Source organism: Anabrus simplex, chromosome 4 (genome assembly GCF_040414725.1).
Source record: "Anabrus simplex isolate iqAnaSimp1 chromosome 4, ASM4041472v1, whole genome shotgun sequence".
Taxonomy (NCBI): Eukaryota; Metazoa; Arthropoda; class Insecta; order Orthoptera; family Tettigoniidae; genus Anabrus; species Anabrus simplex.
In genome coordinates this window covers 362,798,280-362,819,295 of record NC_090268.1, presented here as the reverse complement: position 1 = coordinate 362,819,295, position 21,016 = coordinate 362,798,280, and the positions used below count along the sequence as shown (strand labels likewise).

The 21,016-nt window shown below is 37.1% G+C and overlaps 1 protein-coding gene across 1 annotated transcript in view; it reads left to right on the top strand.

The window, feature by feature from the left end:
• The window catches only part of Kpc2 (Kip1 ubiquitination-promoting complex subunit 2), a 172,601-nt gene that overhangs the window by 81,883 nt on the left and 69,702 nt on the right, over nucleotides 1-21,016 (top strand). The window contains exons 4-6 of the mRNA XM_067145781.2: nucleotides 1,007-1,143; nucleotides 16,474-16,670; nucleotides 16,756-16,894. Of these exons, the coding sequence (XP_067001882.2) occupies nucleotides 1,007-1,143; nucleotides 16,474-16,670; nucleotides 16,756-16,894 (473 nt within the window). The remainder of the gene's footprint in view (nucleotides 1-1,006; nucleotides 1,144-16,473; nucleotides 16,671-16,755; nucleotides 16,895-21,016) is intronic.

The window sequence follows — 21,016 nt, the reverse complement described above, 5'->3', positions numbered from 1 at the left end:
ACTTCGCCACGAATAAAGACGAATTACTTACTGACTGACTGACTGACTTACTTACTTACTTACTTACTTACTTACTTACTTACTTACTTACTTACTTACTTACTTACTGACTTACTTACTTACTGACTTACTTACTGACTTACTTACTTACTTCTCTGGACTTTGACTGTGCTTGAAAGTTTGAAACATTCTCTGGTGACAGCAGTGGCATATTTTCTGGTTGGTACTGTCTGTTCTGCAATAGATGACTGGCCAACAGACTCCAAGACTGTGTGTGTGTGCTGTCAGTGGACATTTTGAATACTCATTAGTGCTAATGGCATATAATGTGTGTTTTTATAACATACTGAAAGGAAATTTAAAAATCTCTAATAAACCATATTTCAGTTATTCAAAAAGAGTTTGTGGCAGTATTTATGGCTAGACTCAGTAAATAGAAGAGATACCAGAGCTAGCTGTAAATAAAGTGGTGGTGATTGTTTTAAGAAGTACAGCTGTGCAGCCATCTTTTAACACTCATCAGAGGGAACATAGAAGAGGTCTGGCATTTCAAAGAATGAAGGTATCTGTAAAAGAAAGGGAAAGTACACGAAAGGTGGGAATATGAATGCCTAGGCCTTGTAAACCTCATACCATTAGGGTTGGAAGAGAGTAAGCGATCGACTAGGACAAGTAAGTGGAAGCAATGCCAGACTCAGCTAATGGTCCCTTGGTCGCCAGCTCACACTCTCAAGCTGAAAGCTTCTGGGTTCCCGCTATAGTCACTTCTTATGACAGGCAGGGAATAATAGAATCATGGATGTGCCTATTCATTTTACTGAGGCTTGCAAATTGCATGCTGAAATAAAAGTAGTTGTCTGTGATAGACTTACGTGTATTGGAATTGTCCCCCAGTATTTTCATATTCAACAGTCAGTCTCTTTTCAATGTTCAATTTAAATGCTGATTCTTTTGTTTGATAATTGTGGTCTGTTAATCAGTGACTTCCATTTTTGTGTCTTCTTAGTTCAAACCAGAGGCAAGCATTAGACTGGCTGTTGGAGCATGGCAATGAAATAGATGCTGTTCCAGATGATGAAGAAATGAGTTTGAATGGTGAATCTTCTGGTGGACAGGCAGGCAGTAGCAAATCCAGTGAGCAAGGTATTGAGTATATGGATGAATTCACATAATTTAGAATGATGCAGAAACCAGTGTTTTGTTGCTCAATAATTATGTCTTTGCCTGAAAATAGTTCTCATAAAAATGTTGCTCTCTAATGGTCCAATTAATTATTAATTAATTATTACAGACAAGAGATTTGAAAGACAGGTGATTTAAATTTGATTGTGAGATTATTTTTTATGTAACATTTTTTAATCTTAAACTTGAGGGAAGCAAACATTTCCTCTTTATCTAGAACATTATCATTCATTTTTGTGTTTTTGGGGTTTTAAGCCTGAAGGCAATCATTTAGAAATGTTGGTGTGTAACTGATTAATTTCAGAACAAATATTGGTGAAATTGACTTTCCTCAGAACATACTTAGTTTTGTAAGTCTCCCAAACATTGCCTTATTTACTGTAGGGACAATGGAGAAAATGTACCTTATGTTTTCCTAATGGCCAAATGGCAAAATCATGCCAAATATATTTTAAGGCGACACACTGGAGATAAAAATTGATATTTTGCCTCGTTCCCATAAGGCCTGTGAAAAGAGCACTGCAGTGCTGTGTGGTGTCATTGCCAGACCATAGGGCAGCAGAGTGAGAACCTGTCATGGCGGTTCAGACAGTTGCAGCAACTAGTGATAGCCGATTTTGTATTTACACTAATTGATATAAAATCGTAACTTACAACTGGTTATGTATAATCTTTTATCTCTTAATTGCACCATTTAATAAATGTTATGGCAGCAGTAGTTTCCAACAAATTGTACTTTACAGTATACTGATGATTGGCATATGCTGTGTTCAGAGGTTCTTTAGCATTTGACTTGATAGAACAGAAGTGAAATTTTGAACAAAATATAAAATTCTGTAGCCTGGTTGGTTACAAAGATGGCCAACTCCATTTTTTTTTTTTTTTTTTTTTTTTTTTTTACAAATTGAGATAATGACAGATTTCAAGAGCAAATAGCGTAGGGAATCCAATCATGATAGTCTATAGTGACAAAAACGGCCAGAAGCATGTTAAAATTATATTTAAACCTTTGTCTTACTTACAAAATCAGCCAGACCTAAAATATGTTGGTGACAAAAACGGCCAACTCCACCAAGCAACAATTACAAGGCTTTACTCTGTCACGTGACCTCACAAGCTCATGACATTCATTATAGTTGTATTGACAAGCAATGTCTTCTGCATCTATTATTGTTTATTATTAGAGTTTATTAATAAACAGTTATTAATTAACTCTGTGTTGAACTATACCAACAGAAATAATGAAAGGTGGTGTAAATTGAAGGAAGGAAGGAAGGAAGGAAGGAAGGAAGGAAGGAAGGAAGGAAGGAAGGAAGGAAGGAAGGAAGGAAGGAAGGAAGGAAGATAATTCCAAATCCATCAAATTGGAAAAGAGCAAAACAGAAGACATTGAGGTTAGTATTATATTGTAATTTAACCTTACACAAACAACTACCACTACCTTGTACATACCTTCAAAGTATTTTCTACTGATTTAGTTTACCTTAGGTGATATTAAGTCAATTTTAGACCTTTAGGGTATTAATATAATAACCGTTGATATAAAATTAAGGTTTTTGTTTTAATTTCATGGTTTGTTTTCAGGTAGGGACCAAAGGGATTACCTGAAGTACCTTCATGTGGCCACAGAAGAAAGAAAAATTGCAACTTGTTGAAGATGCAAGTTATAAACAGGTTTCACAGTGCATTTTATTCCATTAAATCCAAAACCAGCCAAGATACCTTTCTTCTGAAATATTGTTCAACAGATCCACCTAAAAGAAACAGACCTGGAGATGGATCAAGATCTATTAAAAGGCGTAAGTTACCTATACGTTATCAAATCTGTGGCAGGAAGCAGAATAGAAGTATCTAGGAAGACATTCATTGGAGTTTTGGGCATTACAAAACACAGAGTTGGAGGTTGAAGGAGTTTTTACAAGATTTAAGAAAGATGGATCTCTAATCCCTGTTGAAATTTGAGTTGGTCATGGGAACACTAGCATTTATCAAAAGAAAATTGATTCAGTCATAGATTTTGTCAAACAGTTTAAAGGCACAGAATCGCACTATAGTAGAGCAAGAAGTACTCATATTTATCTTGAATCAATTCTTTCTATATCTAAATGTGGAATATGTATTAAGTATCAGTTCCTGATGACTTAAAGGTTAGAGTCCTTTTTTTGACACTTATTTGTGACTAGATTCAACATAAGCTTTATGAGTCCATCAACATATGTATGTTCAACCTGTCTGCGCTTTTCAGAAAAAATAAAATTGAAAAAATGAGGAGGCCTTGAACAAACTGAAAACAGAATTATCTGTACACAAAACTCTTGCTTCGGGATTCTTTGATGTCATGAAAAAAGGTGAAGATAATGTAGCTGTAATGTCCTATGATGTGCAAAAGAATGTGCCATTACCAAAGATTCCAGATCAAAGCACATACTATTCAAGGCAGTTATACTGCTACAATTTGACAGAGGTTTCTGGATGCTCTAGTGGAACTAGAGCTCTGCGTAAAGAGAAAATATCAATTTATTCTTGGGCAGAGCATGAGCTTGTGACAGACGAGTGCCCAGGCCAAAACAAAAATACAACCTTGTTAACAATGTGCATTGTTTGGCTGCAAAGAACTAAATCTTCCATCCAAAAAATTTGAACTTGTGTCTTGTCACAGGCCACTCTTATGTGCCAAGTGATCGAGTTTATGGTATAATCGAAAGAACTGTTAAGACAAAAGATACTATTGTGCACCTTGAAGAGTAACATGAAGAATTTAGTAAGCATGGAACAGTCAAACTTTTAGGAAAAGATTGGGCCAGTGAAGACTAGAAAGCGGAAGCAAAAGCCTGTGTTAAAAGATCCATCTATGCTTCATGTTAATATTTCACAAGTCAAAAATTTAGTTTTGACCAAGAAACCAAAGTCAGTAGGTGTCGATGGTGAACAAAACTATAGTTTTGAAATAAACCTATCTTTGTCTCTTACAAAATAAGGGACAAAACCAATAGACATTTACCCTGATGAACTTAAGGTTGGAGTAAAAGTAAATGTGTCTAGGATTCAAGACGTGCAAGCATTACTAGGAAAAAACTATGGTGAGAAGTGGAATGAAATTGAAAATATTAAGTGGTATACAGAAGTAATAAACAACAACAACAATGATTTAATGACTGACAATCCACAACCTGCATGTGAGTGTTTGAATGAAACATAATCTAATGAGGGACATGAAATTGAAGTCAATCAACTTGTTTCACTGGATAATTAAGATGTTATTTATCAGACTTTGTTTGTAATAGTTTACAATATGTGACCAGTTTTGTATTTTTTCTGTGGTTTCCCATTTTCAGACCAGGCAAATGCTGGGGCTGTAGATTAAGGCCACGGCTGCTTCCTTCCAACTCCTAGGCCTTTCCTATCCCATCATCGCCATAAGACCCATCTGTGTCGATGCGACGTAAAGCCACTAGCAAAAAAAATACTTCGAACATTTTAAAATTATTTTTGTAAATAAAACCAAAACTTCTCAAGATATTGACAATAGACTTTTTGGGAAGTTGCAAGAGGTGTTACTGAATGTGACAAAGCAAACTATATGTTTTTATCCCCCCCCCCCCCCCCCACTTTTTTATTTAAAAATATTTTTGACTGTTCAATTTCACCCCATGGTTCGGGGTCACTTTGAACATAGAGACATTTGTCTACTTTGTGGAAGTCATACCATGTACTGGTCAATGACACCCCTATGATATGAAAGAGCATAGTATTTTGTATATAAATGTAGTTTTGAAAGTAACTTATTTTAAAAATTTGAGTATTATTTACGAGTTTTCTTTAACGATCTCAAATCTTTTCATACAATTATGGATAAATTTTCCTAATAATGGAAATGAGTGCTAACCTACTTATGAAATAAGAAAATTATATAAAAACAGGCCTTTTGAAAACGAATTGAATGACTTTAATCATAACAAACCATCAGCCATCACTGAACAGCTGATCTGTCAGTGTCAAAGAATATCGGAACTGCTGTTCAAAGCTTGGTTCAAAGTCGCCCCTTAAAAGACAAGTCTTCATATTTTATTTTTTTATGTCACCAAAGAATAAATATAAAATGTTTTGCTTTCTGTAAATGTCCATTCAAGATGTTTACCGTGCCCACAAGAACTCATTTTGAATTCTGAAACTTAAAATACTTCTAATATTAGGCAAATGTATTTGAGGTTAGAAATAAGAACGACATTTCCAGAATATATTTTAATTTCTGGAGTTGGTATACTACGTTATTTCATATCGACTGTTAAATCATCTGAAAGTATCGATTATTGGTGATTTTTAACGCTTGTAACTACAGTTACTTATCTACACAGTAGAGTGCAGCATTAAATTTAGAAAAACGCTAAATTACTGTTCCTAGTCACCTCGCCGTTCAAAGTCACCCCACTTTACGGTAGCGATTTTGTGTTATTAAAATGTTACATTTCCATACATCGAGTCTTTTCGTTACTTAACCTGGAGAATTTCAATATAGGCCTACTACATCCGTCACGCCTTATTATTACCAAGTCCTCACCACCAGAAATCATCTTGGTGAGAAAGGCAGCCGTCTTCAATTGTTGGTTACAAATACGGCCGTCTCCATATTTCAACTATAATTATCTCTTAAAGCATACTAAAATACACAGAAATTATGATTTCATTACAGACTATTGCTATTGTATAATCAGTAGACAATTCTTTAACAATACCACTTATGTGAAAATAGTTTAAACAGTTTTTTGCCTCTCCTGAAAATTTTGCTACAAGGAGTTGGCCATCTTTATAACCAGGCTACAGAATTATTTACAGAAAAAACATAAAACATGTAAAATGTATAAGAAAGTAACAAATGATAGAACAAGATATAGCACAGTTCGTGTTTTATAGATTTAAAGCAGATTCCGTAAGAAAAATATGAGTAATTGAGTCCCTAATTAATATGGTTATTGTTTGTGAGTCTCAATACAAACTGCTCAGAACTTAATGTAATATTTTCATTTTCGGACATTTGATTGAGTATTTCAGTATTCGTAACCTCTCTTATAGCTGCCCTGAGTTCCCTGGAATAAATTGTCTGTAACCAATCTTCTCCATTTTACAAACATGAATGAAATATTTCAAAGGTCACTGCATATTTTCTCATCAAAACCAGCAAACAGGTAATGAATGTCCACTGCACTCCATCTTCTTCATAATTAATCATTTACATTTCTAACTTTCTTCTTGTCAAAAAAGAACAACAGATTTTTATTATTGTTTTCTGCTCAGGGATAAACCAGCAACAGTCAAAATTCTAAAATCATCTTGGAGGATTCCATACTTCATGTCCTCAGAGGATGTCCCGTTTCAATGTAGACAGCCAAGCCAAAGAACAACAATGTTCTGCTGTTTATGTCCCTGTTGCTGTAAATAATTTTATGTCCTGAGTATATGAATGAAGTTCTAGGATTCATCTCCACATCTCTTTTGTAACTCTGCTCCCATTTATGTCTAATTAAAATATCTTTCAGGAAAGTGTGGCATTTTGTGTGTCCACTTTTGTAATTTTGCTTCCTTTAAACCAGATTGTTTGTGCACAATACCACAGTACATCTCATTCCTGTCATTGCAGATTACTGTTCTATACCTACTAGCCTTGGTTGTAGCCCCCTTTGCATGCCTGCCAACTTTTAGAAACCAAAAAGAGGAAGATTTTAAAATTCTTGGATTTCATCACATATATTCCACCACAGCCTACGTGAAAAAAGGTCAGGATAAAAGGCATACATATCTACTGTTACAGTGCAAATTCACCATTAAATTTAAAATCTTAAACTAAGAAAACATAAAAATGGTTACAAGAAAATGTACCTAATCACTTTCATTTAAGACACTTACATACGAATAATAATATTATTTGTCACACCAACACACACAACAAAATGCATAATACCGTATTTTCTCGTGTAATTCATGCACTTTTTAGACAAAAAATACAGGCAAAAACTTTGAACGCATTTATTATTCAAGATTCAAATCTTAAATTATTTACAATTCATTTACATTTAAAAGATACATCAAATATAATATAAACACAATTGCTTCAACTCACATGCGGTTATCTTAATTTGGCGTAAAATTCCTATGTGAGATTTTTTTTCTGAAAAGTTAAATAGGCTAGATCAGGTGAGTTAGACATGTGAGTTTGAAGTACGGACACTAAAAATATTCTTCTCATTACGATCTGACAATACGACCTGAATGACATACCGGAAAAAAAAGAACACTGTCCAGCATGAGAAGGGCCGGGTATCGAAGGAGGGACTCTGCTACATTACCCCAAACCGTTCATATCCAATCTTGTATGAGTGATGTGTCCATCCACCCTTTTCCTTGAATACGAACGTGGATCGCTCGCGGAAATTTTGCTTTAGGCTTTGTTTTTCATTTTAGAACAATGCAAGGTGCAAGCTTTCTGCCATCAGCTGTTACAGCAAGCATTGCAGTACTGGTACATCGTTGTTTTTTGCTTCCGGTAGTGCGTACAATAACACTGTATTTTCCTTTCTTATCGATTGTTCGACTTTGTGCCATATGGAAACTGATTGGCATCTGACCTGCGGTTCCTATAAGGGAGATCAAACATTCCTTCACTTTACGCTTCTCAATCACAAAGTAATGAAAATGGTTGAAATCATTCATCTTTTTTGGCATAATGTTGTTCTTTGTCAAAGAGAAAATTCATTTCTCTTCATAAAATGAATCAAGCCTCGGCTAACCAAATCCGAGACACTGATTCCATGTGCCGTGGCTATTTCTCATTCTTTAAAATACAGCATTTTGTGAGAAACGGCTTATCCAACATTGCGTAACAAAATTATATATTTAAGCAGATAATCCTCTACTTGCGGAAACTTGCTGCTTTTTGGTCCGCGAAATGCTTTGCAAGACTTGTGGCCGCTTGAAGTGCACTTCTGTTACCGTGGTAACGCACGTTTCATTTGGACACTGAATACTTGCTGCCTGCTGCTCTATTACCGTATGTTTCGGCGTAACTGATCACCGCGAGTTTGTATGATGCAGTATTACTCCAATACTGTGGACTGACAAACAATTTTGAGATCACAGAATGTCCCATACCCGAAACACTCGTAAAAGTAGTGCAGTGGGATTTTTTGGCGGCTAATAACAGCACGCTGCCCTGTGTTTGAAATGCCCGCTTTCGCAATAGGAAGCCTGCTACTTGAGTAGTTGACATCTTTATTTCGAAATGCATCCTGAGCTGAGTGATGGATGTTCGAAGTTGTGGGTGCATAAAATACGTGAACATTTCTTTTTCTCCACTTTGGGCCCAAAAATATTGGGATGCGTAAATTATGCAAAGGCATTAATTATGCAAGAAAATACGGTAGTTTCCTTTATCAGACGGTAAAATCAACGGATATTTATAGGTATCTCTGAACACTTAAAGATAACGTTTGTTACATTTTTGGGCCATAACGAGAAAAGGAAATGCCAGAAACTGTCACCGACACAACCCCCTTAAAAACATTCAACTCATTAAAATTACACACTTAAATACGCGAAACTACCACATACAAAACAATTCAATATGCCCCATACATTATTAACATACGACTTTGATAGAGGGGGAAAGCATAGAATTGCAAGAAAAAACACGTGTTCTACAACTCTGATGAAACAACGCACAGAAACGATGTTAACAGCGCGCGAGCAACACAATAACAAACTCATTCTTTCGTCCCGATTAACTTAGTCGTTAGCGTGTGCTAGCCTCTTGCTTGCAGGATGATCGCCGCCCAGAATCTACATCTTCTTTGCCCGAATCCCCAGCTGTATCAAGCGCACATGCTGCTGTGGTGAGCGGGAAACACAATACACGAAGGCAATGGATAAAACACTCACGAAATAAAGTATCAAATACGCTTGAAAATGAGGTTTCGTAAATTACAAAAGCACATAAGAATTTATCCTTTATCCTAGGGGAAGAGTATTGGCCGTACTAGAGGTTATATTAGTAAAAAATCGGAAGAAGTAAACATAAACCGGAAGACGAGTTAAAAACCGGAAAGTTTCCAGGTTAATCGGAAGTGGTAAAACCAGGAAAGGACAAAGAGTAATTCCCAGTTTTATGGGAATGAAAGGTAAAGGATCAGCAGTCAACAACATTTATTATAATCTTTAGAAAAAAAAACAACAATAAATAATTTGAATAATTTGATCAATGATTAAATTCGAAATTCAAGTAACGTACACCTAGCCTTGAGCCGAACTGACCACCGGCTGTGCACATAATAGTGAATATAAATTGAAACTGACAAAAATTCAGAATATCTGAAATTTACATTAATGTGGAAGGCTCGCACAAGCCAAACCAGTATTGAATTAACAGAGTAATAAATGAATATTCAAAAACATCAAATGACGAAGCTAAATCGAGAAAAAAAGGGTTGCTTTAACAATAGATTGAAAAGGACTGGAAATTTAACAACGAACTTGAGACAGACTTGCAGCATTAAATTCTCCACCGGGGAGGTAAAATTAAAAATAATGAAAACATTAAGCTTTCAGATTAATAGTCCAACACTGCAGTGTAAAAGACAAATCCTTTTAGGCAAACCAGTTCAGTAGAAAATGTCATCTTCAAGATCAGACATGCTGAAAAACGTAGATTTAAAATGTTCATAAAAGTAAAGCAGAATGCTTACTCCAGGCTGGCATTAATGAAATTTAATAAAATAGAATTGCTGAACAGGCCAGCTGGTGCGGAGTAGAAGGTACTCGGCTTGACATACTTTTGTTTATACAAGAGGGCAAGCCCATGTCAACGGCCCCAAGCAGGGCGAAGTGAATACATGTCGTGAGAAATGCCGCTTCTAAACACGCGGCGAGGCTAACAGGCTGGATGCGTAGTCCGCATGGACATTGCTGAGAATTGGCAATTCTAGTGAGCTGCCCGAAGCAAAGTGAGGAGCCGAGTCCTCGCGCCGAGTCTTCAAGTCGAGCCCTGGAGCGGAGTCCAGGTGCGGAGTCCAGCGCGGAGTCCAATTGAACATGTTGAGTGGCAGTCCTTAAGAAGCACTGCAGAAGATTCCAGATTCAACAAAAAGTAGTGCTGCAAGACTAACAGTAGTAATTACTAAAACGTACGTGAGAAACCTTATCATAAAATACAAAATAATAAAAAAAGAGAAGTCCAGAAAGAATATTCATAATTTCCACACAATTAATAATATAATAAAGGCAAGGGAAAAAACAGAAATAACCAATGAAAAATAGAAAGACGCGGAAGAATACATTCTCGGTACCAGAAGGAGACAAGTTACCGTTGACGCAAGCAGTCATGTGAAGGTAATGTGACCAATCAACAGGCGACGTAAAAATGACGTAAGTTAGCGAAGCGAGAGGAAGAAAATAAGCAAACAGTGTTCGTATGACCTGTGACATGATTGCACGCCAAGGGGAACTTGTTATAAATCAATGAAAAATAACTAGACGTAACATAATTAAAGGTAAGCGCAACATCAAACTTAAATTCAAACAAGTAGAAAAGTACCGAAAATAGTGAGAATTGCCAATATATCATACGTTCATGGGCGCATGAACCAGCAAGTGTTGGCAGGTATGCCTTTGGTATTTCTTGGAAGGGATGAATAAGCCAGGCTTGGGACCTCGCAGCAGTCCTGAGGGCGTGCTGCAGCCTCTCTTCCTATCATGCTTTCATCTGATTTCCCCTGTATCGTCTTGAACATAAAACAAAAATGTTCTGTTCCTAGCAAATCCCTTAAGAGTCCAGTACTCGGTCATCAGTGATATAAAAGGAGGCTAGCCGCGAACGGTGCGAATAGTTGGAGTGGGATGACAGTAGTGCTGGCTGTTGTCAGTTTTGATGGTGGGTCAGTGTCTCGTAGTGTTGCTGGAGTACTGTATGTGTACCGACCTGGAGTCAGTTCATGGAACAATTGGTGTGATTAGAGTTGGAACAGTGTTAATTGATGTCATTGTGAGGAATATTGTAATGCTGGTTAGCACCGTTGAGTTGTTGCTGTTATGTGACCGCTAGTTAGTTGTCAGTGTCGAGTAGTTCACTGTGTGGAGCAGCCACGTGAATTGACACGGAGTGATTATATGAGTGGCAGACTTTCTCTGGAATCGAGCCAAGGAAAAGTAGTTGTGTGTTGTGGCCAGGAGCTGTGTTTATGCCTGTCATCATACACTGTTGTGTGTAAAGTGAGTGAGTGTGCGAAGCCAAAGTGAAAATTAGGCCTGTGAAGGATTATAGCCTGTTGCAGGTAAAGACTGTTCCACTGAAGTCCTGCTGCGAGAGGTAATTACAGCAGTTAGTGGAGTGTGCTCATTCATCTTTGAATATAAGAGTGTGTGTGTGTGTGTGTGCGTGTGCGTGTGCGCGCGCGCGCGTTGGGTTATTCTCAATTAAATTAGGTCAATAAAACAAATTTTTTATTCATAACAATAGAAAAGATAGAACCACTATGTCTATTTTCTTGGAGAAGGCACAACAAGAAAAAAGAAGAGGCTTGGATATCCTTTCACTGTTTCAAACCACATCTTACAAAGTGTATTATCTGTTCATCCATCTGTAGTGTTACTTTGGAAAGTAAAAATGTGCCACATTTGGTGGGAACGTGGAACAGGTGAGCTGATTTGGTGTGTGTCATGTCAGCTTATTTGCATGATGAACAATACCACGTAAATGTCATGGACCACAACTTTGACGTGCAATCTATGCAGGGTTAATATGTGTGCATCAGTAAATTTGTAAATACATCACTCTCTAGCCATAACACTTTACACATCATAACAATGCAGAGTACATTTGTATATGTTATCAGTACCAATAACGTACTTAACACGTTCACTGCATTGAAATCACCTATGACTTGTACAACATTATGTGGTACGTTCAGAGGTGCCAGCTATTACTGGTACGTTCAGAGGTGCCAGCTATTACAGGTTGTCCGTAATTATTACAGATTTCACCTCACGATTAAATCATTACGGTCAAAGGGGAAGTTATAGAAATTCAACATTATCACGAAAAAATAAACTTCTACCAAAAAAAAGAAACGATTAAAATGTTCACTCCCTTCAAGCATTACTGCTTAAACCTCCTTGTTTCAGTACTTGTGACTTGCAACTATAATTGCTTGATCATGACTTCCTTTTGGTGCCCATGAGAGCTGTGAAATCACAGCCAACTAGTTATATGCTGTGCACCCAGCTACAGTGACACAAGTCGGCTGTAGTGAAATTCACTGTGAATGAAGAAGCTCTACTTTGATCTTCTCCTCCAGTGCACATGGTCTCTCGGTTGTCGGTGTAGTAGTGGGTGGTTCTGCAGTGGATTTCAGTTCTGATTATTTTCTACTAACTGATTCTAAAAGAAGTGATTGGTTTTGTAAAAAAATAATATGATGCTGAACAATTGTCAAATTGCATCTACTTCTAAGAAGATAGCAATATTACAAAAATATCAAGACAGTTACACAAAGAAATGGCGATATCTACTTGCTTCACATGTTAGTGAAAACCACATGTTCTGTAGTGTGTGCTTGTATGATTTCTCTGTGGCTCATGGTGGATGAGATGATTACAGAAGACACATAGAATCCAAGAAACATAACACAAATTGTGAATCAAAATTATGAAACAAGTATGTTTTATCATTCTTCATAAAAAGTAGTGAAACTATGGTGACAAATGCTGAATTGCTGTTCACGTCATTTCTTTTGAAATGTGGTTGTACTAGAAATAAAACCTCTGCTTTAGTCCAGTACACGGTGAGGCAAAAAATGAAATAAGTGAGCTTAAAAAAAATCACCTTTTTGTTTGGCTACAAATGGTAGTACGGATTCAGTTCTTCTGTTATTCCTTGGACAAATTACATTCGTTTCCGCGTGTATGTTTTCTTACCATATGCATAGTCTTTGTTCACAAAGTTGGCATAGTGTTCATTTAATGGTTTAAGACTTTGTTTGCTTTGACATGTTTTAATGAAGTGTTTGACTGCCTTGAATGTTTATTCATGAATCCTACAATGGGAATATAGCGTATGAAAATGTACGAGAAGAAATGTCTTGATATCTATTGAAACATCAAAAGGAACCTGGATCACTGAACATCACATAAAATTATAATAAACTCAACAAGAAACAGTACTTCCAGACATTTAATGAATCATATTCTGTTGATTTTTCATGCATACTCAAATCAAGAAAGGGAGAAAAATTTGCCTTTTGCACGGTATGTGGGTGTGATATTAATAATGCACAGGGTGGAAGAATCGTGTGAAGTGCGGTAAACACATAAGTAATGTTAAATCGAAGGAAGATAACAAGAAAATCAACACCTTTTTTGCCAAGTCTAGAAATGTTGACAGTGACATAATTAGGGCCGAGTATCTGTTTACTTCCTTTTTGGAGATTGTAAATAAAATGACGAAAAATGCATCATCTGAAGTTGTTAAGTGCCTGCAGAACAGACCATTTTCTTTGGAAATGGATGAAAGTACTGATACGAATGCCAAGTTGTATTCTGTTGTTATTACATTCTGTGATATTCCACAGGAAAAAATAGTGAGCACTGTGCTATCCATACCAGCGTTAGACGGGGACTCAGCAGGGTGAAACATAGGTAACCTGATGTTATCACAGCTGAATTCTCATAGCATACCAATTGAAAACTGTGTGGCTTTCTGCTCCGACAATAGGACACAAAAATGGGGTTTCAGCAGTTCTGAAGGAAGTTGAACCATCATAGGTTGCATTTGCCACCTGATTAATCTGGCAGCTGAAAAAGATACTGGAAGATTACCACTTAAAATGGATGTCCTTTTTGATATATTTTATTTCTTAGAGAAGTGTCAAAAGAAAAGAATGCCTTCAGAAATTTCAGAACTTGCACAATAAAGAGGCAAAGAAAATTCTGAAGCATGTATTGCACCCGCCCCTACCCACAAAGTCTCCAGAGATAAATCTATAGGGTCATTAACTGGGTATAAATAAAGTAGGCATCAAAAATATATAAAATAATTAACGGCATAAAGGGTGGGAGAATACGAGTGTCATATCACTAAGATCAAATGAGAACACTATTTTAAAATTTTAAAATCAAAGGGTTTATTATCATCCTGATGATTGTGAAAAATGATGCAAATATACCACATTGAATTTACAATTATAATGACAAGTTTCGCAGGTAACCTGTTGAATATTGTTTCAACCATAGTTGATCACGACCTTGCATATACAGAATATTAAACAAATAAATCATTCCAACTATCCCCATTAACACTGGGTTATATTTACATAACTTACACACTTACACAGACAACAAGCCTGTCCTAGATCCAACTTGATAAACCAAATAATAAACTAATTTTAAAGAATACACACTAAACACACAGGAATATTGCAACAAGAAATGCTCTGGTTCAGAATCGAACCCAGCATACACACACTCGCCCCCAGGATTGGAACCTGTGTTGACAAATCAAAATAAAATGCACTCACCACAAAAAAACAAAACATAATACAATAGATACAAATGAACACGGATCTCCATGGTGTGAGGTTCGAACAAGTGATCACTGGACTCCGCAGATGGGTACTGGAAATCCTATCACATTCATGCAAAAATGGCTGCATTACGCTAGCTAATTGAGTCTGTCACTGACCAAAATACTGTAAAGAAAAGGATAATCTTCCAAATGAGTCAACACATAAATCACACGTCTTGGAAACGGGACCTAGCTGTCTGAAACCTTGACTATGTTTCGCCTTAAAAAAAAAAAATTAAAAAAAAAAAATCATCGCTCTCTCTTCTACTGGAATCCCCTTTGTAGGCGTTTCCCTATCACACAAACATATATCTGCCCCAGTTGGTCAGCCGACACACATCTTCATTTGGGTGCAGAACTTCTCTCTCACATACAACTTTACCTGCCTTTACAGCTTTCATACTTAGCCCGTTGGGCCAATGACCTTCGATGTTAGGCCCCTTTAAACAACAAGCATCATCATCATCATCATCATCACTTAGCCCGTTAATATATTAGTTTACAGAACCATTTCATCTCGTATTCCAATTCACAGCGGGTGTTCAATCTTTCCAACTCAGAGTCCTGGGTTCCAATTTCTGCTGTCTTCCTATCCTATGTTACATTTCTTCCTGTGCATTAACACAGAAATCCACTATCAAACAATTGGCTATTAAAATACTTCCATCAAAGATTCTACTAAGTTCTTAGGATGACATTACTACCTTCTCAACTCACAGCCATTTATTTAATTTATGAATGATGTGGCTAGATATGTGACAGTGAATTTGATATTTCTAATGGCTAACATTAAACGGGAGTATCTGTAAAGAGAAATTCTTGCATACTTGAATACAATAAGTACATGAAAGACACAAATAAGGCATTCCTACTACACTGTGCTTAGAAATGCTATTAAATGGAACCACAAACAGGACTGCTTTGAAAGGTATTACCCTGTACAGACTACTAAGCAACTTATTGAATACATGTTCTAAGTTTAAGTTCAGTATCTTGAATACTTTTCAAGTTACAGTAGTTTGAGCACAGCAGTATAATTTCTTTCTTGGAGGCTTGAACTGTCAAGTTAACATGGGGTACAACCCTCCATTTTGAACCCTTCGTCAGTTTGTTAAAACTGAAACACTACACAATGAGGTAGCATGTTTTACTATCCATTAAGTATATTAAAACAGTTTTTCACTCACACACTCACTTGGGTGAACACACTGCACTTCAGCGCATTGAATTCCTGGTCGCTGACACAGCTTCTTATAGTGCGGTGTTGTTCCAAAATAGTTCACAATAGCAAGCCTTGTTGAAATCCGCATAGCTGTGTGATGGACTCAGTAACAGTGAATGACTTTTGACTGATTTGCGACAGTCTGCTAGCTTTCAGCTTCCAGCGTCTTGTGGGAGCTTCCTCATCCCGAGCCTCAACAATTCACCGGTGCTGTTGTTTTGTTCGCTGCAGGCATTGTCCACACTTTTGCCACTGCTGCGATTATTACCTCTAGCTGGCATTATGCTGGCCGCCCTGTAGGCCTTCATTGTCATGAGGTGTATATATATATATATATATATATATATATATATTTGCCTTTAACTTCTTGTACACTTTCCTGAGTTTAAACAAGCATGTTGATGAATGTGATATCTTGAAAAAGGAAATAAATTAAAATAAGAATTTCTGTTTGCTTTTGTTGCAGATTACCAGAAGGGCAGCAAGAAGTCTACTCCTACCATGACCCAGACTGTTGCAAAGCTGCTAGATTCATTTAGAGCGTACAAACGGCAGGAGTTCAAACCAAACCCAAAGGCACTTGAAAATCTAATGGAAATGGGTTTCGCTGAGGAAGAAATTATAGATGCCCTGAGAATTACAGGCAATAATCAAGCTTCAGCTGTGAGTGATTTATATATATATAGATACATGCTATTGAATGGCTTGAGAATGAACAATCTTGTGAAATAATATTTTATGTTGTTAGTGTGAATGGCTGCTTGGAGAACGAAGACCAAGTTTGGAGGATCTAGACAATGGACTTGATCCAGAAGGGCCAATTTATAAGGCTATCATGGCTAATCCAGCCATTCAACTCAGTCTTACTAGTCCAAAGATGTTATTTGGTAAGTTGTGTTCTTTGGAAGTTTAGGATATCTTGTTGGTTACACTATGTATATACCAAAAGGAATGGTTGTATGACCCAAGGTTTAACCTAGGAAAGAAGAAATTGTTACAAAAACACACACACACACAAAAAAAAAAAAAAAAAAAAAACTATTCATGCAAAGTGTGAAAAGCTTATATACCATTTATACAGAAAGATAAAATTTATGTATGTCTAGGAAAAGGTGGAGAGGCAGCGACTTACTATGCAAGACCGCGTGGATAGAGTACACATAAAAGAAAAACATGGGTCCAGAATTTTCAGCTGCAGAGGCGGACAGAATAATGACTGTCATTTTTGGCAAGTAGACGCTGTGCTAGGTGACGAGAGTGGGGGTGACAGACGAGAATGGAAAAAGGAGTGGTTATCTAATGTTAAGTCTGGGTGCTTCCCGGACCTGAGCACCAGTTCATGTCCCACTTCAGAATCTCTAACGGTGAGAGGGTGGGTAGTAGGCATAAATGCATGAGGACTTTAAGTGTGAAACATTCATCAAACGTTGTTTGGTGGTGCCTGGTATGAATGGGGAGAGGTTTTTTCAGGTACTGCAGTCCCCACATATTCGTTTAGCTAGTTTACCCGTTCCTGCGTCCAGGTCGACGTAAAGGATTCCTAGCCAGCTTCTCAGGAAATGTCATGGTTTAGTTTGATTTAACGTGGGATCCGAGGAAAAGACTATCTGACGTGTCGATCACTATATCATATCACTATATTATCAGTCTCAATCTTGCTGATGGATGTCTCCATCCGACACCTTAGTAATGACATCCAACTCGTAGAGACGAAAACTTATTTCTAGCTATCTTATCCGTATAATTAATACTCCAAGTTTAATCATTACTTCTATTTATTAAACATAATGATTCAGGAAAAAAATAGGAAGGGAAAAATATGTTCGGTACAAAGGGTTTTCTTTGATTAAATAAGCAACCGCTGAACTGATTCTTCATTTGTACAACTAGCCTGTGTATCTTACATTCTACTTGCTTCATATTCATAATTGAAATAGGTTCATTTCTTCTTTAATATGCTTTCTTGTAAGTTGAACTCGTCGGTTAAAGTCTACATCTAGCAATTCTAATCATTCTAAACCTTATTCATTTTTGGTCCACTCCTCTAACTGAAAACTGGAGTTTAGCATCACATTTAACCAATATTATGTTTTTTAATAACATCAGAACAATGTCCTACGTAAGGTATCACCTACTTAGATTGAATAATCTGAACCTATTCTGATCTAAATTGTTTTATCTGAAATTTATATCTGAATTTTTATTACAGTGGAACCTCGATTCTCCATTTATGGAGGGACCACGAAAAAGCTTACAACCTGGGAAAACGGAAAATCCGGGAACGAATGAACCATCAACAATTTGGCTAAACATCACAAAAAATGAAATACATTATTTACATTTATAATCTTACAAACACCCCTAAACCAAACCAAACTACAGCCCCAATGGGCCTTCCACCTACTAAGCGACCGCTGCTCGGTCCAATGGCCTGCAGATTACGAGGTGATGCATGGTCAGTGTGACAAATCCTCTTGGCCGTTATTCTTGGCTCTCTAGACCGGGCTCATCATCTCACCATTAAATTGCTCCTCAATTAAAGGTAATCGTAGAATGAGTGAACCAGGAACCAGCCCTCATATCCAGGTAAAAATGCCTGACCTGGTCAGAAATCGAACCCGGGCCCTCCGGGCGAGAGGCACGCAACTTAGACCGTGTGGTCGGCTTCAAACATTAATTACCAGTATGCAACTAAAAAATCTCAAAACTTTACATTCAGTTTTACCAGGGAAACTTTGTCAGTTTCCTCTGAAAACTTCTTTCAGTTCAGCAACTTTGACCAGCCAAACTCTTCGAAAAATTTAATACCCGTAACGCCAAGCCAAACAACAATTAACCGCAAGTAGTTTTTAATTCCCTTATCTAATAAAATGAAGCACTTTAGATAAAAAAGCGCCCAACATGATGGCGAAATCCCTTTTCTTTTTATCTTCTATTGTAATTTGGTCACTGGTATATTGTTTGTAGTCAGTTTATGGAAATCTGGTACCATGTATATTAGGCGTACATCGACTTTTAGAGGTTATGTTGAACTCGAGAATATGGTTTCGATGGTATCAATTCTCAAGTTATATTCAATTCTGCCCGTCGCTAATCACAATCAAATTGGAAAGAGAAAAAATATTATTAGCACTTCCGAGATTACAGTTATTCGCGACCTTGAGCTCATCTAGCAAGCAAGCTCGGCAGCTCGCTGTACAAGTCGTTACAAGTGTGAAATGATACAAAGTTTTAAAATGTAACATGTTCATATGAAACTACTGCGGTTTCTATAACATTTTAACACAAAAACCTGAAATTCGCAGTCTTATATTAGGACCAAAACAATAGGCAAGCGCGAAACCTCCAATGGCTTTATATAGGCCTATGTAAGGTGCAACATCTGTTCTAGTCTTGATAACATCATCATATATGATAATATTAAAATACTAAATTTGTGTTACTTAAGAAGGGGCAATTTCGATTCCTGTTTGAAATACCAATATATTATGTATATGTATTATCTGATGGCCAAGCAGGCATCAATTTTTAGTAGTGAGACAGAGTGTCTCATAGTGCATTGGCACTGCCGGTGGCTACAATTGGCCTACGCAGTGGCCTCCACGGTATGCACTAGCCATGCGTCTTGGTAGGTGTGCTAGGTACCAAATGATGAGCCCAGCCTAGCACACGAGGGCGAAACGCTGGCAACCAGGAATGAGTTAGCTGGAAAATTTATAATGTCCAATAACGGACCATTTATATTGGTATTATAAATTTACTCATTCAGAACAAATATTACAGATTCCCTATGGGAACCAACATCTGTATTATCTGATGGCCAAGCAGGCATCAATTTTTGGTAGTGAGACAGTGTCTCATAGTGCATTGGCACTGCCGGTGGCTACAATTGGCCTACGCAGTGGCCTCCACGGTATGCACTAGCCATGCGTCTTGGTAGGTGTGCTAGGTACCAACTGATGAGCCCAGCCTAGCACACGAGGGCGAAACGCTGGCAACCAGGAATGAGTTAGCTAGAAAATTTATAATGTCCAATAACGGACCATTTATATTGGTATTATAAATTTACTCATTCGGAACAAATATTACAGATTCCCTATGGGAATCAACATCTGTATTATCCTGTTTGAAAGCCGAGTGACTATATAGTACTCTGAGGGAAGTGCTGAGAACCTGTTCAGCAATACACTAAAAAAAAAATAAATAAATAAATAAAAAATAAACATCTAACCCTGGACATAATGTAGACGTTTTGCAAGTATGAATATTTGATGAAACTCATTCCGTCTTCAAGTAGAGCTGTCGAAATGCACTCTGTCTCCTTCCAATTGTTGTGGACACACTCTGCTTTATGATTTCCAAGGATTCTCTAAGCAGTATCACCCGAATGCGATGCTAAGATGGTCCCTTACACAAGTTCACCGCCGATCACTTTTCCAGTACATTACCGGTACTTCCTCAAATTACCGCAATGACAGAACATTAACACCAAGATCCGTAAGTATGCCGTAGTGTACTTTCGCGAGATACAGTTTCTTGAAAAACGCGTGATTGAGGATTTAGCATTGATGGGAGTGAAATTTCTGGGCACTTGATCCGGGAAATTGTTTCTTCGAGGAACGGATAATGTGGGGTTTCTACAACGTGATTTAATCAGGATACTTGTGGGACCACGTAATTTGAACGAATAATACAGGAAAACGTAGTTTCCGGGAATGTATAATCGATGTTCTACTGTATTTGACAACTTTATTATCTGGAAACTTATAATGACCTCCGTTGATTTCTTGGGTTTCGGAATGCTCAATAAGTTTCTTGTATATATCTAATATTTGCTGTTATTAGGTTATCATTGTCAATGAAATATTTCCACACCTATCATTCATGTGTTAAATTCATATATCACATTGGCAAATTTCATTATGCCAAACCTATCTTACACTAAACATAAATTTGCATTAGAACTCAAATTTGTGCCAACATGTATTGTGCTTCCTTGCCGGGTAATA